We start from the raw sequence: 26,785 nt of genomic DNA, 5'->3' as shown, positions 1-26,785 counted from the left end.
GCTCAGCTAAGCTTTGATACCATGTGAAATTATTGGATCTAGAGCATGGCAAGAGCTATGGAGATTGGATGGTGAAGACTAAATTCATATCGACATGGACAAGGAGTACACAACTATTACACAAGTGAATTAGGTTTCAAGATGGAAGCTTCGACTCATAAATACAATCTTGTGTATTAGATTGACAATGACATTAACTGAAAGAGGAAAGCATCATGATATTGTATTCATCATTATGAAAGTGATAGTCAAGTATAATGCTTTATAGAAGTTGAGTTGTTCCACTCTCCTCACTGTGCATATGGGATTCACGACATCTCTTCCTAGAGCTTACATCATTTGTCATTGAGAGAGAGAGAGAGAGAGAGAGAGAGAGAGAGAGAGAGAGAGAGAGAGAGAGAGAGGAGAGAGTAAAAAAGGAAAAGGGAGACAAAGAGACATTGAGAGTAGGTGATGATAGAGAGAAAGAGAAAATGAGAGAGAGAGAGAGAGAGAGAGAGAGAGAGAGAGAGAGAGGGTAAAAAAAAGACAGGGAGGGTGAGGAGAGAGAGTAAAAAAGGAAAGGGAGAGGGATTCTAGAGAGAGAAAAAAGAAAGGGAGAGAGAGAGAAGAGAAAAGAGGGGAGAGAGAGTGTGTGTGTGCATGTGTGTGAAAGACACACACATACACACATAAAAAGGGGAAGCGATAGAGTAGAAAAATAAAAAGTGTAAGTGAGAGGGAGAGAAAAAGAAACTGAGTAGATATGATAGAGAGAGAAATGGAGAGAGAGAGAGAGAGAGTAGGTAAATGAAGAAGGAGAAGTAAAAAAGAGAGAGAGAAACTTAGTTTGACATAGGCAGAGAGGGTAAGAGAGAAAAAAAGGGAGAGTAATGGGGGGAGAGAGAAAAAGGAGAGTAAGGAGATCAAATAAAAAAGAAAAAGGGAAGGAGAGAGAGAGAGAGAGAGAGAGAGAGAGAGAGAGAGAGAGAGAGAGAGAGAATTGGAGAGTAGGTGATAGAGAGAATTAGCCCGAAACATTAAGCTTGCAGTCCATGACAATAGTGAAGCTAGAGGCATCACAATAGTTCACTTTTGTCCTTGTTTTGTGATAGCTAGGAGAAACCTTCAAGAACAGTCGAGAGAGGGAAATCTATTGACAATAGTGGCCTATATAAAACACTCTTCAAAATGGTCCATAGTAGTCCCATGTTCAGATTTAAAGTATATATTCTTACTCATCTTCATGTACTCTATACACACTTTGTAGAAGCCTTGAAGAATGCTTCTATTTTGTATTGTCACAAAGAGGGGTTGCTATACACAATATCTCTCTCCGATTCCGTCTCCTTACTGGCTCAAAGACTAAAAGTGAAAACTAGCTACTATCATCTCCTCTCCCAAATGACATTTACTTACCCATAAACAATATGCTCTATGGTCAAGTAAAGTAACCCTTTTTCTTTTCTAATTGGAGGCTTCATATTAATGTCCACCCACTTAGGCTCAACATGTAAAAGAATTTGTGATTATTTGGCATGCAAGAGACTTGTCAAAGGCTCCTAGTCGTGTCTCACTATCCTTACATATATTTCTTCATTATGTATTACATAAAATATGATTTTCCGCTATGTATCATCAATTTTTCCTTACCCTACAACATAAGTAGTAATGCCGGTGAAGTAGTGTCACCCTCATTCGCTTTGAAACTAGTGTGCATTATGTATCGATAGATGGGCCAAATCTTGCATAAGATCTTCTAGAATCACATCCAATATCTACATAGACATAGGCTCAATATCATTATCCTCTACTTATATGAAGTCTAAGCAATACTTATCATTGATAAGCAGTCTAACTACCCACTTGATATATGCTCAGTTGTGCCTCTGTTTTCCTTTGTCATCCTAGCAACACCAAAACATGATGTTCTCTCTCTCTACCATTGAGTATTGCTAGGAATTTTCCTTAAATGCTAGATGCTTTCCTTGGTATCTTATCCACCCTAATCTTGGTCTCTAGGTCTACTTTGGTCAAAAGCCAAAAAAATCCCCCAATGTATATGTATAGGGGTATGCGTACATAGTCTATGTATGTATGCATGCCCATACACATAATGGAAATTTGGTATTTTCTTTTCCATGGAGTGTGACTTCACATCCACCACTATGCTTCATCATGAATATCTCAAGGAGATTATAATAGCCTTATCCATGATGCATGGAAAACTCTTTTACAAAAGTTTGCTTAGATCAACAATCAAGCACACTGTTGTATAATGGCACTTTGTCATTTGCTTTTCCATGGAATGTAACCTTCACATTGGGCACACTCTCCCATCTTCACATCCTCTTCCCTCAATTCAGAGTTTAAACCCTTTGCTTTTATGGGAAATACTATGTTTAGATTCACCATACTTGGAGATCTACTACCCTAAACCACATTGGCTTCATCATGATAATGCATAGATTTCACATTCTCTTTATTAAAATTCGAGGATGATGCATTAGAATCGTTTTTTTGAATCAGATATTTCTAAGCCTCAATCCACCAATAGTCATGATAATCTACGTTTTTTGCATAATCACCTCAAAGGTTCTATCATGGTTGCTATCCTTAGGCCTCTTACATGGAAGCTTATTCACAATATTGCATACATGATTCAATCCATGATTCATATCTTGAGTAATGATATACTCATGGTCCAATGCATGATCCCTATCAAACGCTGATACCACTACATTTTTCCTATCTTGAGTAGTAACACATTCATGCATGCACTAGGTGATATTGAAGAACATAACCATATCATATATACATTTTCTACCTCAAAGCTTCCAACATGGTTGCTTGTGATAATCAAACCTTCTTTTTCATGGTGCCTTCAAAGCCTCCATCATGCTTGCTTGTGATAATTAAACCTTCTTTGGCACAATGTTCTCAAAGCTTTCTTGATTGTTGCGATCCTTGGGTCTCTTATACAAAAAATTCTTCATAATATTACTTTTATCAATCTCTCCCACTTGTGTGAGACTTTCTTCAAGAGTTGGAAACCGGTCATTCACTTTTGGACTCAAAGCATTTTTTTTGGATTTTTACATGTTACTAAATTTGTAACATTGTATCTACAAAGACATAGTCCAATTTACAACTAGTATTCAGAGCAAACATTTGTTGCAGCCCCACCTTTACAACTTGTAGGGTTTGTCTACCATTTTGTAATTCTTATAGGTCGTAGCGTAAATTGGGAAGCCATATTCTCTCTGAAGGTCTGAGAATTTGAGCTCTTCCTAATTTCAACCATTCAGGCGCATCAAACCCAGGTTTTGCAATGAAGGCGTAGGTTCGTCAATGAAGGCTGGAAATGGAGACACTAACCCATGCGAAAATGATGAGACGGAGGATGGAGACTCGACAAAAATGAATAGCGCGATTGCGTGCCGACGGAGGAGTCTAGACTTGGGTCAGCTGTCGTTGTTGGACGGGCTGGTGCATTTGGTTCGACGTCGACTGCGACGTCGCGTTTGTATTATCTCCCCTTTATATTACGTCGCACGACACAAGGAAAGAGGGGAGGCATGGCACGCCATTCAATGTGTGTAGTACTCTTCGTTCGAAAGCAACAAGAAGGTGATTTTCTTCCACACCCACCACACCTTCTACTCACAAATTGGTTGATGGAAGATGTATCACTTTACGTGTGACAAAATCTGATTCAACAAAAATGTGTACAAGCTTCTCTCACAGGCAATGTTTCGCGAAAAACTGAGGTTTAATGTAAAGTGAATTACTGGATTCTTAAAGAAAACTTCAAATTTTAAAGAAAAATGTTTGAAACCTTAAAAACCCTTTAAATTTTTTAGTTATAAAGATGGAAAATACGTGTAATTTGATTTAAAAATCTCTTTAAAATTTCAACTAATAAGATAGTGTCCTTAACTTTGTACAACCATGATTCAAGTTAGAAATAGCTGTTATTGTTGGTTTGCCAGATAGAATATCACCTATCTTTACATTGGTGAAGAGTATATCTATAAAGCTAATTGCATCTCAGAAGAGATGTTATCAATACTTTACTCTATAATATTATCTCTCACATTGAAAGAAAAGCTTTTCCATTTCGAACCGTATGAAGCAACTACACTTTCAGTTTGAAAGAGATTGGAAAGGACATAGAAACTTACTATTATTCATTTGAAGGGCAATATATTTTCTTACATTTACTATGTGTATTTTTCTGTGGAAGTATGACTGGTGAAAGGCTACTATTATAGCCTTTAGATCTTAGGCATAGTACTGATGTATCTTTTTAACTTTGTCCAATTTTTATCTCGATGAATTCATTGTATGTGTACACTTTATATTACGTGTGTCGAAGGTCTATCTATACATACTCTTATTTGTAAAAGTTTTCATAACAAAACACATCCATTTTCTATTTAATTTCTAAATAACCCCTTTATATAGCACCCTTATGTATGTTAAAAAAGTGTTAAAATGGTATTTGAAAAATCCCTTATATTGAACCTACATAATATACATATATATTTATGAGTGATCCCTTGAGTTTCTAATATTCCATCTTATCAAAGCACTCCTCAAGGTTGGTACTAGTGTATACAAAGTCCAACATTCAAGAAAATATATTTTTGAACAAACACTTTAAATCTTGATAGATTGGAGGCTTTTTCTTAGATTTTGTAGGTTTTTGCTCCATATTACAATTACAAGGACCTTATATTTTAAAATCGAAAAACTAACTCTTTAAAAGTTCAAGCAAGCTTTTTTAAGATTAACAATTGATTGGGCATCAAACCTCAATTGTTTCGTGAACACTCTTCACAAAAAACAGACTTTTAACATATTTTTCCTCCACAAAATTTCCAAAAAATCAGTTGAGAATGAAGTTTGACTAGATGAAAATGGGGCTATTTTCTTGATGACTTAGTTTTGAAATCAATTCAAGCCATACTTTCTTGGCGAAAAAGGTTGTGACACCTGAATCTCTTGACTTTTTCCCTTGGATAGAAAAAATGTTTTTTTGCAATCAACGAAAAGTCAAGATTTGCTGTTTTAGTAAACAAGGGTTTCCCAAGTTTGCCCATTTTCCAAAAATGGTAAAATTTGGCATTGCGAGATTAACAATATCATTGTCTTTTACGAGAGCAAAGTACTACTTGTATCATCACTAAGTTGGCATTGCTACCTACAGTACACAGGTAATTACAATGAGGTGAAGAAGCCAAAACACATCGGAGGTTAAGCTAAGCAGAGACATATATGGCCTCTTGTGGCGGCCCATATCTAGAGACAGTCCAGCTCTTCCCTCAGTATGTCACAAGGAACTTTGGACACGAAACTAGATAGCAAATACACACATATCTAGTAGATACACAATTTTTCTAGATAGTACCTAGGAAATTTATTTCTAGATAGTCCATATCTAGAGACATATATGGCCTCTTGGAAGCATAAAAATCCTCTACTTATAGGTAATTTATTTCTAGATAGTCCATATCTAGAGACATATATGGCCTCTTAGAAGCATAAAAATCCTCTACTTATAGGTAATCCATTTCTGTTCGCTTTGCCATTTCCATTGGTGGGTGCTAGGAGCTAATGCTGTGATTTCTTGTTCATGAGTTCCCCAATGCCTGGGAACATGGTTGATCCACCACTAAGCACAACGTTGGAGTACAGGTCCTTTCTAATGTCAACATCGCATCGCATTATCGAGTTGTAGGTGGTCTCGTGGATGCCAGCTCCTTCCATGCCAATCAAGGAGGGTTGGAACAGCACTTCGGGGCATCTGATAAAGGCTTGAAATTCCAAAGTTCAAACGATACATGTGTTTGTTCTTGGCAAAAACAGAGAGAGATACCGGAAGCGCTCCGCCCCGATGGTGATGACCTGGCCGTCGGGGAGCTCGAAGCTCTTGTCGTGCGCTGACGTGGCGGCGGCGCTGAGCAGCTCCTGCTCGAGGTCGAGGGCCACGTAGGCCAGCCTCTCCTTCATGTCGCGCACGATCTCGCGCTCGGCGCTGGTGGTGAAGGAGTAGTCGCGCTCCGTCAGGATCTTCATGAGCGCGTCCGTCAGGTCCCGCCCCGCCAGGTCCAGCCGCAGGATCGCGTCCGGCAGCGCATACCCCTCGTCGATGGGCACCGTGTGCGTCACGCCGTCGCCCGAGTCCAGCACGCTCCCTGTTTGCTTTCTCACACCCACCGCCACCACCAACGAATTAATACTCTTATATTAAAATTTAAGCAGCAGGTATCACCTTACTAGCACTTTCACCTTTGCATCTCCCAAATTCTCTCATCTCTTAGAAGCAGAAAAATCCACTACTTATAGGTAATTACAATGAGGTGATGAAGCCAAAACACATCGGAGGTTAAGCTGAGCAGAGACATATATGGCCTCTTGTGGCGGCCCATATCTAGAGACAGTCCAGCTCTTCCCCCAGTGTTGAGAATAGAGAATGGAAACCAGCTTCTTTGTGCGTCATCTATACTCTACATTCATCATGGATGCAGTATTTCTTCAGGGCAACGGATTCCTCTTCCTTCCTTCTCTTTCATGAAGACCTTCCTCTCCTTCTTCTTGACCTGAACCGGGGGTACACCACCATACCCGCGCAGAGGTGAGATGGCAGAGTGCATGACTATATTTATTTGGTAGGCGCGGTTCAAGTCCTAGCAGTAGCAGCCCACCTTCATTTAACGTGATCATTCACGTAAGTTCGTGACGTCGCGTTTCTTCTCTCGTCCACTGCACCACAATTCTGAGTTCCAACTCATTTTTCAATTGCCGCAAAGATTCGCAAGCAGCTGCACACGAACTATACCCATATCCTCCCTCCGCAAAGCAGGACGTTTCCTTGTGCTCAAGATACCCTGCCCTTTAAGCTGCAGTACACAGGTAATTACAAAACCTTCTTGAAAATATAATTGTATTGATGATTGCATTGGGACAACTTGTATTGATGATTGCACATATATGAAAGATGATCTATGCTTGGAGATCACCTAAGATGATCTATGATACACATATACACATATTCACATTACCATACCATTGCTCTCTACACACATACACACACACATATTGTGATGCCCTTATGATTAATACATTGATATATCAATAGGCTATCCTTAGGCCATACACATGAACACAATGATAGCCACTTAACACCCATACATAAATACACCCACACATTCACACTCTTCTCTTACTCTCTATGTGTCTCTATCTCACCCCTCTTATCTTAGCCACAATACACCTATCCTCGTGCTTCCACTCATGACTCTAAAGAGTAAGGATTATTACTACCTATCATGTAGCACATGGTAGTTCCTAATTGTAAGGTTTGGTAGATAGCCAGCCGCTTGCGGTCTCACTGACATTAATTTAGGTCCATAAGACAATGCGCGTAGTATATACTCTACATGAGTGCGTGGCGGACTAGCAAAACCATGACGCCTTCTGCTCGTGTTCAATAAGTGTACGATTCCGAGGCTCTTGCCGTAGGAGTCAATGTGAAAGATGATCTATGCTTGGAGATCACCTAAGATGACCATGATACAACTCTACCATTGCCTTTGATACAACCAGGAATCTAGATGGTGGTTGATTTTACTTTTTCCTCAAACATAGATGTGAATGAGAATTCTCTTTCTAAATTAGATCCTTAGTGATGAGTGTATCAATGCTCTAGATCCTCAAAATGAAATAGTGATGTTGTAGGGAGAGGCAATCTATTTAGAAGTTTTGGCTCTTAAGTCATTTTCTTTTTGGTTGAGTGGTCTTCTCATCATAGTATTTAATGAAGCATTGGGACTGTTTGTCTAATGATGTTTAGATTTCAAGTGTTTCTTGTTTAAAGACGGCTTTGTTTATGTAGAAACCATCAAGGTTTGTTTAAAGAATGGATGTTGGGAGGGACGGGAGATCATATTAGTTGGTGTAACTTAGTGTTAAGACTTGTTGAATAAAAATTCTTGAGGAAGAAACTCTCATTTTCTTTGCTCGTATTGGTAGCTTTTGGTTGTGCCGTTCTTTTGGTATCAACTTTGATCATTTATTTTCTCCATCCCTATGTTTGGAAATATTTTCCTAGATATACATGTGTGTGTGTGTGTGTGTATACATACACATACCTATTTCTGTAGTTGGGCTTCTATATCTTTCTACCTACATACAACACTTCCAAGAGAATGGAAACATTCCAACAAATGGAAATGTACGACTTCCAATCAAATGGAAACATTCACAAGGTGTGTATAGTGTATGTGCAATTTGTTTTATCTTTTACCTTGTTTCATGTTGCCCACATTTATATCTAATTGAGAGTGGGTTGGGATGACATTTCTCAGGGTACAAGTGCATGCTTGTGCTAGATCTCTCTTTTTGCTGGTGTCGAGAGACAATTTTGCTGTTGCACATAACCAATAGGTACGTGTCATTCACTCTTACTTTTTGTTGTTAGCACATCTCCTTTTTTGTTATATACATGTCTTTTCAAAATATGCTTTAGGGTTGGACAAATAAGAGAAAAGATGACCCAATGATCTAAATGTCATGACTTGCATTATATGAAACATAAACTTGCTCACCTTATTCAAGTGCTATACTAAAATGTACATGTTTCAAAGAGCAAAGATAAGAGTTTTGTCATTGAGGGGCCACCATACAAGATATGCAATCATCACATGAGTTTGAAATAGGGTATTTCATATTTATGATAGAATAGAAAAGTGTATTCATAAAAGGGGCCATCTTTTGGATTTTAGAAACAAATTATAGACTTATTAAGAAAAAATATGCTTTTTATTAATGAGAAATTCATAGATAAGGCATTTTATAAATATGCCTTGAACATATTTGATATCTAGGGTCTACAAGTAATGAACCCACTAAGTTGTATATAGGCAGCTGGATGTTCTGCATGGATTCAAACATAGTGTCTCATATTCGAGACATTTAAAAAATATGTGTGATTTTTATATTTTTTCTGTTTCTCTTTTTCTATGGGTGTTTTTATTTTTTCTTTTGTGATGTTTCCAACATTGGGAATCCTTCCAACAAGTGATATGAGTTCTCCCCCTCTAGTTCCATGACCATTATTGAACTTGCAAAGCTTGCTCTTGTATCGTGCATGGCTATGGAGGATGAAGCTCATGGGAGAGGGATTGAGGTTGCTTGAGCTTGCCTCAAGGATCGTGGAGCTACCGGTGTGCAAGAAAGAGGAGGGTACTCGATCGAGCAACAAGGTAAGCTCACTACACCCGTAACGGTGGCAAATGAGAAATGGGCCTAGGCTAATGGTCGGCCATGTAAAAAAGGGGGATGACTACCCATGAAAAGTAGGGCATGTATATAAAGTTGAAAAGTGAATGGGAAGCTCATTCTTGTGTGTGACCAAAGCTTCTTCTTCTTCTTCTCTTGTTTCTTGCCTTCTTGCTTGTGCTTGAGAGAGGGATTGAGAGAGTGTGAGGGAGTGATTGTGTGGGAGTGAGGGATCTTGGAGAAGAAACTCTCCATCTCCTCTCTTCATCTTCTCCTCCTCTAGAGATGTAGCCATGGCCGCTCGGTTCGAAACACTTGAGCAATAAGTGGTCCGTAGGTCTCGGGGTAGAGCTTGAAGCTCCCCTCCATTTTGGTTTCGTTGCCGGGACAGATGGAATCAAGCCTTGAGTGCCGCGCGCATCAAATTGAGCATAGAAGTAGGATTTGCAGCTTGAACCGGTGCTTGAGATAACTACGAGATTTAGGAGGGTTTAATCAGTGAAACAATTAGTAAGTATTTGGGTTTGTTGGAAGCATTAGATTAGGACTACCATTCTGCATTTCTGTTTTGCATGTTGGCTGCACTAGATTAAGGTTAGATTAGGGTAAGAAAAGAGAAAACGGAGGTTCTAGCCGCTGCTGGAAACATGGAAATAGGGGACCAGATTCAAGTTTTTGGGTGAAAGAGGGAAAGGAAACTGGCTGTAAGGTTTTGCACTGCTGGGAAAGGACCTTAAGAGGCTTGGGAGGCCAAGACAAACCTCATTTCTTTGGTTAGCCTTGTGAGAGAGAGAGAGACAGAGAGAGAGAGCTTCTGGTTCACAGGAAGAGGAAACACTGCCACGATTCTAGGTGCCATTGATTCATGCTGCTCCAAGTGAGTCTGGTGTTTTTCAATAGTGCTCTAATCAGATATGGGAAGTCTGTAGTGATTGTGTATAGCAGACATTAAGAGGGATCCAAACGCGTCGGAATCATGCCCGTCGCCAACGCAATCGGAACAACTTGCAGTGGTCCGATTCCCAGAATTGGACACCCCGATTAGACATGCCACATGGCACTCGGAGTGCCCATTAGAGTCGGACCATTATAGTCGGACCATCGTAGCCGGACTTGGACCAGCGACCACTTTGAAAATAGGACCACCCTCCTGGTCCGATTCTCAGAATCGGACCACCAGGGTTGGACGAGTCCCAGAATCGGACCAACCCCGTCCCACTATTAGAGTCGAACTAGACCTGTCCAATTGCAAGAATCGGACCGTCCGACTCCTAGAGTCAGACCAGCTTTGTTCGAATCCCAGAATCGGACCATCCTGCCATAAGGAAAAGATAAGGATCTTTTGTTGGCCTTGCCACAGACTTGACCCTAGGACGCAACCCTGAACACCCCCAAGACCCAGTTTGACCATTAGAACCTCAGAGATCAATCGAACTTAGGGCAGAACAGAAAATGCAGCACAGACCCGCAGAAAGACCGTAGAATAGCCGCAAACTAAGTTGAGAACTCAAACTAGGCTGGGAATGTGGATGGAAACAAGGTGGAGTTCACATTAAACGCTTTCTGCATCGGCACTTCACTCTTGTGCCCCACTAAGTCTGCACAGCAAGAAAAGAGAAAAGCCTGTTTTCGCACCAAGCACCACAAAAGTACTAAGCACAACGTGCGAATAAGGATCGCAGCTGCTTTTGAATAACAAGGAACACACTAGGATATCTAATAACATTAAGGGACCCACTAGTAGGAGAAGACCCCAAGACTTAGACAGGTGCTTGAGTGCCCTACTAGGAGTACCTGGAGAAGATACAAAGACACGGGAAGCAACAAGATAGAGGAGTGGAAGCTGCCGAAGTTGATTGGATTCATTGACAACCTCGTGGAGCTGGAAGCAGAAACAATGTCGGGATCAAGAGGCGAACAAAGGGAAGACCAATTAGACTTAGGAAAATTTCCAACCTCAGTCCAGGAATTGGTCCACGACTACAATCTACTCACCAGGACCGTGATCCAAGATAGACCTATAGAGGAAGTGGTAGCTAGCCTCGAAGAAGAGAGAAGAGCTATCAAGAGAGCGCTGGAAGGCATAATTGCCTACAACCATGAGCAAAGGGCTAGAAGGCTGCAGCAAGACGTGGATATGTACGAGGCTAGACGAGTACTAGACCTAGTTGGGGCAACCAAGTCTAGACCGAACATAGAGAGAGAACGAGCAGTAGAGGCTGGCATGACATTGAGTAAACTAGTGGCAAAGCGACTCATGGACAATACATCTGTGGAACAGAGTGCTATTGCCCTAGCCACCGCGCTAGTGTCAGGATTGGGAGTCACACAAGGGGCTAAAGGGCAGAGTAGAATCCCCATAGTAGCAAAACAACTAGCTCGATACAAACCTAGTAGTGACTTGTACAGCTTCATGGAGCAGTTCGAGCAATTATGTGAGGTGAACGGTCTTACTGACCCTGCGCAGCGAGCTCAAGCCTTCGGCCTGTGCTTAAGCGACAAGGGGAGGACCTGGTATTCTAGTCTGGATGACACAAAACATACAAACTTTGCTCGCCTTAAGGGCCTCTTCATCAAGAGGTTTTCGGAGGCGGGGTATTCAGATAACCTCATTGTTAGGTTGATGAATATCAGTCAAAGGGAGAAGGAGGACGTTAGGGATTACATCACTCAGGTGCGCAGCCTCTACAAGAGAATCCCTGCCAATGAGAGAGCTATCGAGAGGGCAGTGTCTACAGTGTTCATGAACGGGATTCGGAGTGAGGAGCTCTACAAGGCTTTGGCCAGTAACTCCACCTTACAAGGAGACGTGCTAGCTTGAGTCTTCGAGGAGGCAATATGCGTAGATGATCAACTCAGGGAACGTAGCATGAGGACTACCAACCGAGATAGTGCAAGCCAGAGGAACCCTGAGAGATCAACCACTTTGGGGGAAAAAGAAACTGCTAGCATGTAGGATAAGGGAAAGAGTGTAGACCACGACCAAGGGATGGCAGAGATGAGAATGGAGATTGCACGGTTGCAAGAGCTCGTGAGGAAGCCTGTGACATCGCATGTACAATGTGTGTACTGCGGCGGCAATCACCTCCCAATTGAGTGCCAAGATCCTAGATCTCGGCCATGCTCAAATTGCGGTAGATTCGGGCATGATGCAGTGCATTGTAGAATGCCGAGGAGATTCCCATACACGCAACAGTATAACCATCCATACTTAGGTAATAGGCCACCTAATTTCTTTGGCAGGGGAGCCCAATTAGCTCTTCCAGCACCGATTGACTCAAGACTTGCCGTGCCTAGGCTGGAGATGAACCCAACTGGTATACCCAGGCCACCAGGGCCTATTGTGACTCACCTATCTAGTGATGCTCCTGTTCACTTTGTGGAGGAGCCTAATGAGGAAGAGACATATGTCAATCCGTACATATCCTATGATGAGGAGGGCAACCCAGTCCTAATGGACTATCGGCCAGTGCCCGTGATGGCTTTAGGAAGAGGAAGACACAGAGGCTTTGGTGGGCCCAGCCAGGATCCAGTCACATGCTGGACTTGCGGCCACCCAGGCCACATTTCATCACGCTGCCCAGAGCGAGAACAAGCTAACAAGGACAAAGCGGATCTCTGATACGTAGAGTGTGGAATCACACATCTGTTTCTTGACTGTCCTAGGAGGAAGCCATCAACCAGCTCTGCCAACATGCCATCGGTGCCTTTGGGACTCTTTGGAGTGGAAATTTTTGGTAGTGAGGATACCCCCATCCCACTACATGCTATGACGCGAGCTCAAATGAAACAAGCAGGCATCTTCTTGCTAGGGCCAAGTAACCTTGATGCAACCTCAATGGGAAAGAAAAGCCGGAGGAGACGGAAAAAGAGAACCGATGCAAAGATAACCCTTACAACCGAGGAAACGACTATGCTAGTAATGGGAAAGAAGGTCACAGACGCAGAGGCAAAGACCTCGGCTCCTAAGATAGCTGAGCTAGGGAGTGCCAAGGTAGGGGAATATCCCCACCCCAAACGGCAACTCGAGGCTATAGCCAAGGTCAAGGAGTGGGTCAAGGACGCCCAAAAGCACCTCAAGGATGCTGAACCCATATTGGAAGATCCTATGGACAACTTCTCTAGTGTGAGCACACCAGTCCCACCCTCAAAACCACTAGCTGGGAGCATACCTGCACCACTGGGAGCAACTCAGCAGCAAGGCGGGGGGGAAACTTACCAGGGCAGACAGAACGCATGGCCTAGAATTGCTAGCCTAAGAGGAAGACAAGGGTCTAGTAACCTCCTCACAACCTTGTTGTCCACTCCAGTAACTCTAAGCTTGGAGGATCTGCTTAGGCAAAATCATTCCTTGTGGCAGGAGTTAAAAGACTTGATTGAGGGACACACAGGACTTGCGGGTGCTGATCTGCAAGATCATGATGCAGTTACATGGATTCCAAGTCTAACTCTACACTCAAATCCTAAGTCTTTGCACATCAATTCTTCTTTGGAAGGCACTGAAATGCATGCAGTTTTGCCCGTCCTAGCCTTAGGAGACATGACTCGAAAAGGAATTGTAGACACAGGCGCCGGTATTAGTGTGCTAAACCATGCAGTCCTAGAGGCATCGGGAAACCCTCCTGTAGAGACTACTAGATTTAATGTCACGTTAGCAAACTGAATGAGGGTAAGACCATTTGGGGTCTTAAAGAATTGGCCGGTAAAGATTTCCGGTGTGCAATTTTCGGTAAACTTCATTGTCATGAAGGGAGTGGATTACGACATACTATTAGGCCGACCTTGGATGAGGAATGCATGTGTCATAGAGGACTGGGGCAATGGGTTGATTTTCCTAGGGAATAGAACTAGTGCAGTTAAAGTAGAGATGGACACTTGGACGACGACACCTGTTGACCTAGCTGCCATCTCGGCTATGCTAAAAGGCGATACTCAAACGACTAAACCCTATGGATCGCTCACTAGATATATTCCTTGACCTGAGGATGAGAGGGATTGGATGCATGTTTTGGCAACCATTGACCTACCATTCTCGGATGAGGAAGAACCACATCAACAGGCTACTAAAGCCGCAACCATGCCAACTGAGGAGCTAGTTGTGCCACTTTGCATGATGGCAGGAAGCTCACTCAACCCGGGCAAACCGGCCTCATCCCACATCCCCAACAACAAATTAGAACTTCAAGAAATCGTAGAGTATCTGACCAATAAATTGGACGGCAATTTGGCTGCTAACTTAAAACCTCTACGTGACCTTTTAGCTAAACCAGAATGGAAATGGACCAAGGTCCACGACCTGAACTTGTTATATAACTGGGCTTTAGTTACTGATGACAAGGAGATTGAAGAGGGAAGCTTAGGGGATGATAAGCAGTCAGAAGGATAGGACCCGGATGATGAGGAGTATGAGGACTATCACTCTACGGGAGAAGAGAGTGAAGAAGAGATAGACACAATAGAGTACGACACAGAGGGAAAAGCGATAGAACAAATCAGGGCAGACTCGAGGCCTAGGAAAGAAGGGACGAGTTGGAACGAAAAAAGAGTCATGCGAATGGAGTGTGACAGATCCTGGCTAGAGTGGATAGGAGCCGTGGATTACGAGCAAGCCGGAGTAGCACAAACCATGGGTAATCCCAGTGCTCAAGACAGATGCACCTACGGAACTACGACCCCCTCGGGAAACACCTTCCTCAAGTGAGGGATGCGAGTTTAACTTAGAGTTGGAAGTTAGCACTGAGAGTGATCCCGAGATATCGCAACCCTCTAAGGTCAAACGCACCAAGGGAGACTTGCCAGTCCACCTGAGGCGCAGGAGGCTAAAAGAGGAGGCCAGAAAGCAAGCAAGGGACTCAAAAGCAAAAAGGTAGAAGAAACCACAGGATCTGCCCAAATGGTTTACAAAATTTAAAAAGGGTGACAGAGTGGTGATTCTGTTAGGTGCAAAAAGACAAGGTCACACTAGTGAACTGATCGAGGGACCCGCCAAAGTCAAAGAGGTTAACTTGGCTGGGAAAGGTGAAAAACCAAGACCGGTGTTCGTTGTAGATGACTTGCTGGAGGATGAAGAGACTGAACTTAAGAGAATCAACCCTAGGGTCGTGACTCATAATATCCCAATGATCCCAGATGCAGTGCCAACGAAACAACGACCTTACCCCATGAATCCCAAGCACGCCCATGCAGTAAAAGAGGAGATTGATAAACTCATGAGGGTAGGATTCATATATGAGATCGAGCACACGGACTGGGTATCACCTATCGTGATTGTCATGAAAAACAATGGAAAAATCTGAGTGTGCGTGAACTACAAAAAAGTGAATGCCGCTATGAAGAGGGATAACTATCCTTTACCTTACACCGAGCACATGCTTGAGAGGGTAGCAAAAAAGGAAGCCTACAGTTTTCTGGATGGTTTCTCGGGCTACAATCAAGTGCAAGTGCACCCCGACTACAGGCACCAGACTGCCTTTGCCATGGAATGGGGCATGTTCGCCTACATTGTCATGCCTTTTGGGCTAATGAATGTACCTGCAACTTTCCAACGCCTAATGTGCACTACCTTTAAGGATATGCTTAGGTGCGAACTGGAAGTGTTCGTAGATGACCTATGTTTACACTCTAGTTGGGCCGAACACTTGGAGAAATTGAGAGCTGCCTTTGAAAGGTGTAGACTGTACCACCTCTCGTTGAACCCCTTAAAGTGCCAGTTCTAGGTAAAACACGGATGCATCTTAGGGCACGTAGTGTTAAGGAACGGCATTGCTACTGACTTTTCCAAAGTCAGAGTCATTGTTGACTTTCCGCCACCCGATAACTACAAGGGAGTTCAGTGCTTCTTGGGACACACTGGATATTATCAATGCTTTATACTAAATTACACACTAATAGCTAGACCATTGTACAAGCTATTCATAGTCTTTGAGTGGACAGAGGAATGCAAGTGCACATATGAGGAGTTGAAAAAGGCTCTCACGATTTCACCAATCTTACGAGCCCCAGACTGGAACATAACGTTTCATGTACACATAGACGCCTCTAAGTTCGCTATTAGAGCCGTGCTATGCCAGCCTGGTGAACATAACTTGGATTACCCGGTGATTTTTGCCAGCAGGCAGCTCATAGAGACCGAGATGAATTATTCCACGACAGAAAGGGAGGGGTTGGCCATGGTATTTGCGGTAAAGAAATTTAGGCATTACCTATTGGCCACTCCCTTTGTCTTCTTTGTTGACCATCAAGCCTTGCTGTATCTTGTGAACAAGCCTTGCGCTACGCGGCACATAGCTAGATGGTTACTTCTCCTACTAGAGTTTAACTTCTTTGTGGTTTTATGAAAAGGAAAGAAGCATTACATGGCTGACCACATGTCCCGCATACCCATAGGAGAAGCCGTTGGACAAGGCGTACCTGACGACTTGCCAGATGCTCATCTCTTTAACCTGCCTAGTGAGAGAGAATTATTTAAAGCTGATCTGACGCCGTATTGGGCCGATGACATAGTGCAAGTGCTAGAAAATGGACTACCTGAGCGACCCATTGAGAAGGCTAGGTTGAAAAAACTTATCTTGAAAATTCAGCCATACCAACTAATAGCTGGTCAACTCTACAGGTTGGGACAAGACGGTTTATTGCATAGGTGCGTGTGTGAGCACGAGATGCATGATGCATTGAACGAAGCACATGGAGGAATCACTGGAGGACACTTTAGCGGGGACATGATAGCTCGAAAAGTGCTACAATCCCAGCTAGGGTAGCCCACCCTCTTCCACGATGCATCTAAATTCGTAAAGCACTGTGATGAGTGCCAAAGGACCAAAGTGCCTGTACGGAAGGACAAGATGGAGTTGACCCTTGTCATAGCTCGACAACCCTTTGAAAAATGGAGCATCGATTTTATTGGACCGATCGGTCTTGCGGCACAATATTCCCAAGCTCGCTACATCATAGTGGCAAAACCGACTATCTAACAAAGTGGGCAGAGGCATGAGCCACGAGGAAGAATGATGCTAGGACCACTGCAAAGTTCTTGTGGGAGCAGGTCATTTCACGGTTTGGTTGTCCAATCGAACTTGTAAGCGACCAAGGCACGCACTTCATTAATGAAGTGATCGCCCACCTGCTCTCTACCTTCCTAATAATGCATCGGAACTCCTCTCCCTATTACCCTCAGGCTAACGGCCAAGCCGAATCCACAAATAAAATCCTAGTCAACGTGCTTACAAAGGTTGTGTCCACTTCAAGAAGTGACTGGGACAACAAGCTAATGGTGGCCTTATGGGCCTATCGCACAGCTTATAAAACGGCGGTAGGACAAACACCTTTTAGGCTGACGTATGGAACTGAAGCCATTCTACCCTTATAATTTTTCATCCCTAGCTTAAGACTAGCAGTCCAGGAGCGTTGGGAGGGAAGAGAGGCTTGGAACACCCGCTTAGTGGAGCTAGAATGCCTAACGGAGACCCGACTCCTCGCCACTCACTCTCTGATTTGTGAGAAGGCTCGACGAAAGATGTAGTTTGACAAGCATGTCAAACAGCAAGACTTTGAACAAGGGGACCTTGTTCTACTATACTCTGTAAGAGGACATAAACAGAAGATGAAGTTTCGGGGGCTAGGGCCTTTCAAGGTACACATGATTGGTAGGACAGGGAATGTTGAGTTGGAGACGCTTGAAGGCAAAGGAATAGGCTTTTTTAATGGCAGCTGCATGAAGAAGTACTATCCTCCTTCCCATCCATTACATGAGCCACCCATGCTAGAACCCCTAATGAACGTCTGCATGGCTACTATAACCGACCTTAGAGATCAAGACGAAGAAGCAGTGGCACCGGCGTACCTGCGAATCACAGTCACAGCAAGAGTGACGTATTCTTTTGAGGCCTTGATTGATGAAGGTGCCGACTACAACATCTTAACGCATGACCATTGGACACGCATTGGTCAACCAAAACTATAGCCCACTAACACCAAACTCACCCTGTTTAGGGGTACTGCTTATTCACTCCTAGGGAAATGCAAGGTGGTTGTTTCCATTGAGTCTGAAAGTTTACCAGCCTTCTTCCATGTGTTGCCAGACACTAAAGGAGCCGGTAATGTGTCACTATTGGGTCGCACTTTCAAGAAGCAAACAAACTGTGGATTACAACCTAAACCGCATACATATTGCTATCGGCAATGTGCGTATAGTGACGCCTTTCAGCAAGGGCTGTCTTGATTCCTCCACCATTACAAAGCCACCGGTAGAAACCCCTACGACCACGCTTCAACCCGAGTCTAAACGGAAGAAAACTACGGCCTCGTGCCAGGCTCTCGACCCCAGGCCCAAACCCACCAAGAGCGCTCACAAGGCCAAAGCGTCCAAGTTTCTATGGGCGCCAAAATGGCAAAAACCACATCCTGGTAGACCACCCAAGTGTGATCCTAAATGCCAAAATCATCAACTGTCATGGCCTAAGAGGCAGTCTAAACGATATCAACGTAGACACACAATCGCGCCACGTTGGATCCCCAAAGATCTTTTGCGAGCACAAGGATACTACGAGGGCAATCCTTGGATTTGGGTGCCTAAAAATGGCTAGCTAAAAAGCTCATCTATAAGCAATCTCACCCTAGTGAGGGAGGCTTGCACAAGTGGTGCCCAGAACATAGTCAGCAAGCCCTTGCCAGCTGTGGCTAGTAAGTCTCAGCTCATCTACCGACCAAAGCAAATGCTACAGGCCTTACACCTACCTAATCCAGAGAACTTAAAAACCCCTATGACTGCTCACTTAGAACCCAGCACAACCCCCATACCCCCAGAGCTCCCTACAGCACCTCAAAGTGCTTTAGAGTGCAAAGCCCAACCTGTGACACCGATGAGGGAGTCACCACTATCCAGTCCAGTTGCACCACCCCCACCAGCGGGTCTTAAACCTTCATACGCGATACGACCTTTCCTCTCCTTGGCTAAGGACCTTGCCACGACTTCTGGGAATGGCTTAATAACCTGCATCAAGATGTTAGACGAAACTTTCACTACATTTGCTAGAAGTTATAAGAGGCTAGACCTAGGTATTCTTAACAAAACGCTTGCTTCGGATGTTTGTGCATTATCATACACTTGGGAAGAATACGAACTTATGACCACTAAATTCCCCAAAATTGCTGCCGAACTGATAGCAAATGACGAAATCTCAAAGGAACAAGCTGCCCTCAGAAGACTCATCACTTCGTATCGTAAGCCTCCTCGTTCTGCTCCTGAACATGAGTTGCAAGAGCTCACGCAGATGGCAAGCTCGCCTTCCACGTTCTTGCAGCAGTGGTTTACTCTAAGGATTCAATGGGAGACAAAAGGTTGCCGGATAATGACCAATGCTGAGCAACGCAGGGTCGTTAAAACCCTCGAATATGACCCTACTTATGTGGCACCTATATCATTTAGGGTCTTGGCCGTTGGCCGTAACTAGCATTTAGACGATCAAGTGCTTGCTCACCCCTACATTGACCAATTCCTCACCAAAGAGGAATTACATATTGCCAGTCGCCTCAATACTAGAGATCTCTTCCATGATAACTTGACCTACATTTCCCAAGTCTCCATCCAACCATCTGCTCTTGATTGTCATGCCCAACTTGAATACAATCCAAGCTTCTATGATTGGTTATTGGCCAGGTAATTCAACCCACACGAAACAACGTTTACCTCGTCCTTCCTGTGCTAATCCTAGGAAGGATTCCTTGAAAGATCCAAGATGGAGGGGGGAGCAATGTGAGCAGGAGCAGAGCAAAAATGAGAGTTATGTTATCTAGCTAGCAGAATATTATAATTAATTAAGTTTCTATGGAAGAATACTGCAAGGGAAAACAATAGCAATTGCTACTGTGGGGGGCCGATCTCTAAAATTCAAGCCTCTAAGCAAGTATACAAATTTTGGGCAAAATACATTTTTCTCTCAAACTGAGTTTTGATTAGAAATAAGCCGATTGTTAGGCATTAATGTTGGCATAGTGTGTTGACAGGTCACCACCATGGCAGGACAAGACAAAGGGGGCAAACTCCCATTCTCTGAAGAAGAGATGACCGAATTTGGCATCAACATCGAGATGCGAGGATTCAGTCAATTCACCTTCAAGCATACACTGAATCTGGATGAGGCCATCCTGGAGGAACCTACGATCAAAGACTTGGTGGACAGATGCCACCTCCACAAGTATGTGGAAAAGGTGGGGCAGGCCGTGGATTACAGCATGTGTGCGGACCTCCTGAGGAACTTTGACAAGGGTAGGAATTGTGGCACTGTCACAGTAAGGACATGGGAGCAGGAAAGAAGAATCGAAGTGTCCCTCAATGCAACAATCATAGAAAAGGCCCTAGGGCTCATACCTAAGAAAGAGAGACGGCCAAGACGGAATGTTTACGCCATGCTCGGGGTAAAGAAAGAAGAGGTACACACCGTGGATGGAATCAGCTTGGTTGACATCCCGGACCCAGTAGTGAAATTACAAGTGAAGATGATCCATACCCTCTTCTCGGGCCAACGGTACAATGCATTGATGAACAAGATCGGGGTCCCGCTGTTAGAAAGCATCGTAGCAGGAGTCCCTGAAGAGGTAGATTGGAATGGGTCCATGCACAAAACCATTTAAAGTTCAGCTGCCCTCCTCACTCCGGTGGAAGCACTAGCAGGAGGAGAATCCCCTGCCTCAACCGTGCATTCTAGAAGGAAGAAACCTATGTCAAAGGCAGCTACAATCAAATACAGTGGTATTCTGACAGCCATCATAGATGAAGCAATAAAGGATGCGGGTGTCATGGAGGAGCAAGCTGCGCATAAAATTCCACCGCATCAAAGCCCACCTCACCACAAAGGAGGGGAATCAAGTGAAAGAACAATAAGTGACAAGGGAGAATAGGAGGTGCTGCCTACACGAGCGAGCAAACCCGAAGAACAAAACAAAAGTGACAGGAGACAGAAGGAGAAGAAAGAGAAATTAAGTAAAGAGGAACATGCTGACATCAAGAGGGCTCAAAGAGAGTCTAGGAGGGCTGAGGAAGAAAGGAGGAGGAAAGAGGAGGAGGAGCTTGCAAGGATAAGAGAGGAGTCGAAGAAGACAGAAGAGGATAGGAAAAGAAGGGCGGGAGAAGAAGCCGAAGAGCAGCGACTGAAGGAACTGGCCGAATTGGCAGAAGCTACACGAAGATCTATGGAAGAGACCCATGGGGGCAGAGAACTCGAACCCGTAAGCCCCCGCCATAAAGCCGAAGCCACTGCAAGTGTAGAAGCAGCTCCAGTGGTCGTAGGCAAGGGCAAGTCCCTACTACATCCACTTCCTTCCTCCTTTGTGCCGACAACGGCTGAAACCACGACTGCAACCACTGCACAACCCACACCTCCCCTCGACATGGCATAGCTCATGAACATGGTGCAGATGCTAGTGAGCAAAGTGGTCGAAATCGTGCCAGAAACGAGATTGAAAAGGCCCACTGCTGCAGATGCAGAGTCACGGCAAGACCCCAAATGACAAAGGCTGGAGGCATCGACCACCATGCCCCATACTCCCATGCCTGCCGACACTGACTATGACGCATATATGGCCCAGCTACTGACACAACTGGACAAGGCAAAAGAAGACAAGAAAGTGGCCTTGCTAGAGCTAGAGAAAGAAAAAGAAACGTCAGCGGCCCTTAGGCTAGAAGTCTCAAGGCAGGGAGCCAACACACGGAGAGAAATAAAGGCCCTGCAGGACCAACTAGCAGAAAAAATGAAGGAAGCCCAAGACAATGAAAGCCACCTTAGACAAAGGCTGGAAGATGAGGAGCAGAGCCTGGTGGCAAAACAAAGGAGCCTAAAGCTACTAATGTAGCAATACAATGATCTACAACAAAGGGTCGCTCAAGTGGAAATGCTCTACCAGGGTGTTCAGGAAGCCGAAGCCAGTGTTCCACAAGAACATGCCATGGAGCCCCAGTCGTGGTAGGAGCTAGAAGAACAGAACAGGTTAATAAGCGAAATCGAGTTCTTGAAGAGTGAAGGGCCAGGAGTCTCAGCACAGCTGAAGTAAAACGGCTACATGATGAAGTGCAAAGATTATAAGATGCGCTGGAGACCTCCTAGGAAGATGTAGAAGCCCTCATGGCCATGGCTTTTAATCAAAAAAGGCTATTCCTCGCTGAAATCCAAAGCCAAGAGCAGCTGGTGCAGGAAAAATCAGAAATACTGGCCGAGGTGCACCAAAGACTCAGCATTGTTGATCAAGCCCAAGGGATTGCTGAAGAGTAGCTAGCTCAGAAATTAAGAGAAAGAAACCAGTTATGGTTTTTATCAAATGAGTAGCAACAGGTAGTAACCACCCTGACGAGCCAACTGGAGGAAGAAAGGAAAATGATGGAGGAAAGAGCCATGGAATGGGAAAGGAAAAATTTTGATAGGGTGAGGGACTTAACCAAACGCCTGGCGGTGGCAGAATGCGAAAGATCGCTTGCAAAAGCTAGGGTTGAGGCTGTAGAAATAACCACTAAAACCCAGCGGCAGGCCTTCCTCAGCACGGTGCTCCACGTTACGCAAGCTGAGGGCGATGATCCAGTGGAAAAGGTGAAAAGAAAGTTGGAGCTAACCACTCGAGCTCTAAGATACGGTCTTTAAGAGCGGGAGCTTCCAAGGAGTACATGAATCACTAAAGAGCAACAATTCTACTACCTATGCTATACGGGCCTTTCCACTGCTGAGCTCAAGGAGTTAGGTTTTCAGGAGCAGGAGCAGCCACCACCACCACCACCAGTCATCCCACCAGTGGTTGAGTGAAATGTCCAAGAGGGTCCGGATTTCGAGCAAGATGATGACGAAGAGCCAAAAAGGATGCCAAGTCCGCCTCAACCTGATATCCCACAGGAGGAACCTGCAAATGCCCATCTACCTGAGCACATAGTTGCAGCAAGGAGAAGGAGACAAGAGCTAGCTGAGGAGGCCCAACGCCGAGCACGCACACTTCCACGACAACTCCTTGAGGAGCCCATGCCACTGAGGAATGATATACATCCTGTAGACTGGCCCCAGGAGTTGGTCATCTAGCATCAACGAGAGCTACATAAGAGGCCGTTCGAACTTTCGTTTGCTTTCCCACGCTCTCTGGACCGGGCCCTACCTCTAGGAGTCATAGCCAAGATCAAAGATCTGGCTAACGAACTTGGAAATAGATGGATGGAAGAAAGGAGCATGATAATGACTAGGTGGCAACAAGAGCCCCAGGAGTACTGGGAAGATAAGGTCAATCTGGTTCCCAAAACTGTCCAAGGCTACGAGGCACAGCCGAAATGGCGAAGGAGGATTTGGGACACCAATTTTGATGCATGGAGCACATTTTGTAGTTCACTCCCGGAAGAGCGCAATGATCCCATATACATGTCCTACCCCCGTAGGCATGGAGTGGACTATGATAGAGATTTATATGGGGATTATGACTTCCTGAAAATATATAATGTAAATGCTAGGAGCCCTGAGGAGTGCTTAGTGTTTAGGGTAGAGGATATACTTCCCTCTATAAATCGTTTCCTTGTAGACTTTTTCTTCTTGCCCTGATCCAGCATTTTTGACCACTTGTAATTACCTCCGACTTATCAAATTCCTGCTACTCCAGAAACCTGCAGCAGAGGAAGCCCATCTACCCCCACTCTTCTTTGATATTAACCTAGGAATAGATAGTAGAGCTATGACTAGGTTGATGATGCGGGCTACTCTCCTCCCTTCCTTCTGTCTAGAGCTCTTAGAAAATATGAGTGACACCCGCTTTGCAAGGTGTAATCACCCCTTCTTGTCCACCACTCCTCTGAGAGCTAAAGCCGATATTAAAGAATACCTACAAAGTCGCGCATTCTTATAACAATGCCTGCGACTGTCCTGTGATTAAATAGGTATCATATACCTTGCCAAATGTACTCTCTCTCTCATTCTTAAAAACAAAACAAAACTGGAGAGCCGAACAAGAGCAAAAACAACAAAGCTGAAAGATGAATTTACTACTACACAGTTGACAAGGAGGACACGTCACATGTGCTTGCAGTCTTCCTTCACTATTATTGTGCACCACACTCACTGCATCTAGGGTTCTCTCTAGCCCCTCCCCCACTTCACACTTAGGGCACATCAAGGGCAGGACTTTCAGACCTGTCACCCTAAGTTTTGCACCACACGTCCAACGATGCATGAATTGGGTCCTCGAGAGTGGGACATTACCAAGGGATTGCCCAAGGTTAGACCCATTTCCCAGTTCCACTAGCACGGGCACCATGCACTACACAGTGAGACAGACACACGCCCCTAGGAAGTGCACAACTTTTCTTGCAGGTTATGTTCGTGTTTCCAAAACTGGCTACTTGGCTGAAGCAGGTCCACTACATCCTCCAATGACAAAGAATTTTTCCATGAGTCGGACATGACTCCATTCTCACAACTTTGAAGCTTCACTACAAAGGTCTAAAGGGCTCCACACACTTTATGTTGCCAAAAATCCGTCTACTGATGGCTGCCATGACTGAACCAAATCAAGCAAAAGAAAATCCCAGTGATGGATCTGCCATTGGCATAGATCTTGGAGCCTCATCGTCCAACGATCCCTGCGCAATGCCTCAAGATCTACGGATCACTTATTGATTTCATAAGCTTGAAGACCTTCAACTCAAAACTAAAGACCTTCTACTCAAAGACAAGGATCTTCAACCACAGCCACGGATTTTCAAGGCAAACAGCGTTTGGGGGGTTTTTCCAGAATAAATCCCTCCAATACCATCCTCCTAAGGGATTTCTTATTGCTTCAAGCATTTCAGATACTCAAAGGACAACCGGCTACCTAAAGGGTGCCACAACAGTGTGAAAGATGCCTAGGCTCTTCATGGAGCCTAAAGCACGCGGGAATCTCTCCTTGTCATCGTCATCAAACCCCATCACTTCTCATTCACAAGCATGAGCGTCATCTACTCACCAGTTCCACCTCGCGACAACATCCTCTATCCCACTACCTCCCACCACCGTGCCATGGGATTGGCACTTGGCTAGGAGGGGGGTAATGTTTACCACAGCATAGAGGAGCGGGAAATGGAAAACCGAAAAGAAGAAAAAGGCGCCTTAACTGGCAACTAGACCCTGGAAAAAATTACATGAATGGGCACGACCCTCAAGAAGTCTTAGAGTCGCCCAAGGAGAGTAAAAGAATAAAAAGGGCACCATTAAGTGCGAAAACGCTTCAAAAACCCTGTAAGAGAGCGCCACACTCACTCCTGTGCAAATTGTATGCATTAGTTGGGGATAGGATAGACTAGAATGGTGGGAAATGAGACATGGGCCTAGGCTAATGGCTGGCCATGTAAAAAAGGGGGATGACCGCCCATGAAAAGTAGTGCATGTATATAAAGTTGAAAAGTGAATGGGAAGCTCATTCTTGTGTGTGGCCAAAGCTTCTTCTTCTTCTTCTCTTGTTTCTTGCCTTCTTGCTTGTGCTTGAGAGAGGGATTGAGAGAGTGTGAGGGAGTGAGGGAGTGATTGTGTGGGAGTGAGGGATCTTGGAGAAGAAGCTCTCCATCTCCTCTCTTCATCTTCCCCTCCTCTCTTCTCTTCTCTTGTATCACGTGTGGCTATGGAGGATGAAGCTCATGGGAGAGGGATTGAGGTTGCTTGAGCTTGCCTCAAGGATCGTGGAGCTACAGGTGTGCAAGAAAGAGGAGGGTACCCGATCGAGCAACAAGGTAAGCTCACTACATCCGTAAGGTAGGCATTGCACGTCGGCTATGTGAGAGGTAGCCATGGCCGCTCGGTTCAAAACACTTGAGCAATAAGTGGTCCATAGGTCTCGGGGTAGAGCTTGAAGCTCCCCTCCACATAGGTTCCTTATAGTTCTCTTTGTTGAAAGAAGGCTATCAATTTAGCACTAATGCCTTACTATAAGCATGGTGAAATTATTATGTGATTCTATAGATGTGAATCTTCCTTAAATCTAGTTTGGTAATCTGAGAAATCCCCTTTTTGGTTGAGTAAACTTTTTTTAATGTGAACCTCTATGTAGTGAATTGTTGTCAACCGATGAAAGTGATGTTAACTTTGAATGAGAAAAATTGAAGATTCTTGTTGCCACGATTATTGACATGTTGAATTTTCCATATGTGACATAGTTCTTGCATGGTAAGCAAACAAGTGTTGAGAAAATGGTACATGTGAGATTGATTATTGATCTCAAAACCTATAGTCTAGAAAAATTGAGCTAAGGAGTTAGAGCATGGGTAGCTTCTCCCTTCCAAATTAGATGAAATGGTTTGCAACTTAGTTTGTGTACTAACATGTGCCATGCAACATGAAATGGAGAAAGATTGTTTTTCATTTCTTATGCTCGCATAGAGGCAACTCTTTTAAGCTACAAGTCATAATCATATTGATAATAGAGTCACCAATGGGTTTAGGTTAGTGCTTTGTTTATTAGGTATGTAGATTATATTGATTAACAGCCTTCGACGTGTAAAGTTCTTTCTAGGTTAGCTTTTAAGTATGCAATCACA

General features: G+C 44.2%; 1 protein-coding gene and 1 pseudogene across 28 annotated transcripts in view; one reads left to right on the top strand and one right to left on the bottom strand.

Annotated features, from left to right (window-relative positions):
- Positions 1–5,121: 5,121 nt before the first annotated feature.
- On the bottom strand, positions 5,122–6,638 carry LOC148028740 (actin-100 pseudogene; annotated as a pseudogene). The gene is made up of 3 exons (XR_015692447.1): positions 6,585–6,638; positions 5,861–6,225; positions 5,122–5,788 (listed from the first exon to the last, which is right to left on the bottom strand). The product of XR_015692447.1 is annotated as an actin-100 pseudogene (transcript).
- Positions 6,639–6,758: 120 nt separating this feature from the next.
- LOC148028739 (uncharacterized) overlaps positions 6,759–26,785 on the top strand; it is a 60,414-nt gene continuing 40,387 nt past the window's right edge. For 14 of the 27 annotated variants that reach the window (XM_087687514.1, XM_087687507.1, XM_087687505.1 and 11 more), the window contains exons 1-4: positions 6,941–8,252; positions 8,352–8,430; positions 9,153–9,248; positions 20,266–25,981. In XM_087687514.1, the coding sequence (XP_087543640.1) occupies positions 9,156–9,248; positions 20,266–20,892 (720 nt within the window). In that variant the 5' untranslated portion in view covers positions 6,941–8,252; positions 8,352–8,430; positions 9,153–9,155 and the 3' untranslated portion in view covers positions 20,893–25,981. Of the gene's footprint in view, positions 6,898–6,940; positions 8,431–9,152; positions 9,249–20,265; positions 25,982–26,785 lie in introns of those variants that run through there. The other 13 variants (XM_087687523.1, XM_087687526.1, XM_087687528.1 and 10 more) reach the window with 6 other exon arrangements.

Source organism: Lygodium microphyllum, chromosome 11 (genome assembly GCF_053477565.2).
Source record: "Lygodium microphyllum isolate KBCC chromosome 11, Lygodium_microphyllum_v1.1.10, whole genome shotgun sequence".
In the NCBI taxonomy this organism is placed as follows: Eukaryota; Viridiplantae; Streptophyta; class Polypodiopsida; order Schizaeales; family Lygodiaceae; genus Lygodium; species Lygodium microphyllum.
This window is presented reverse-complemented; position numbering and strand designations above follow the sequence as displayed.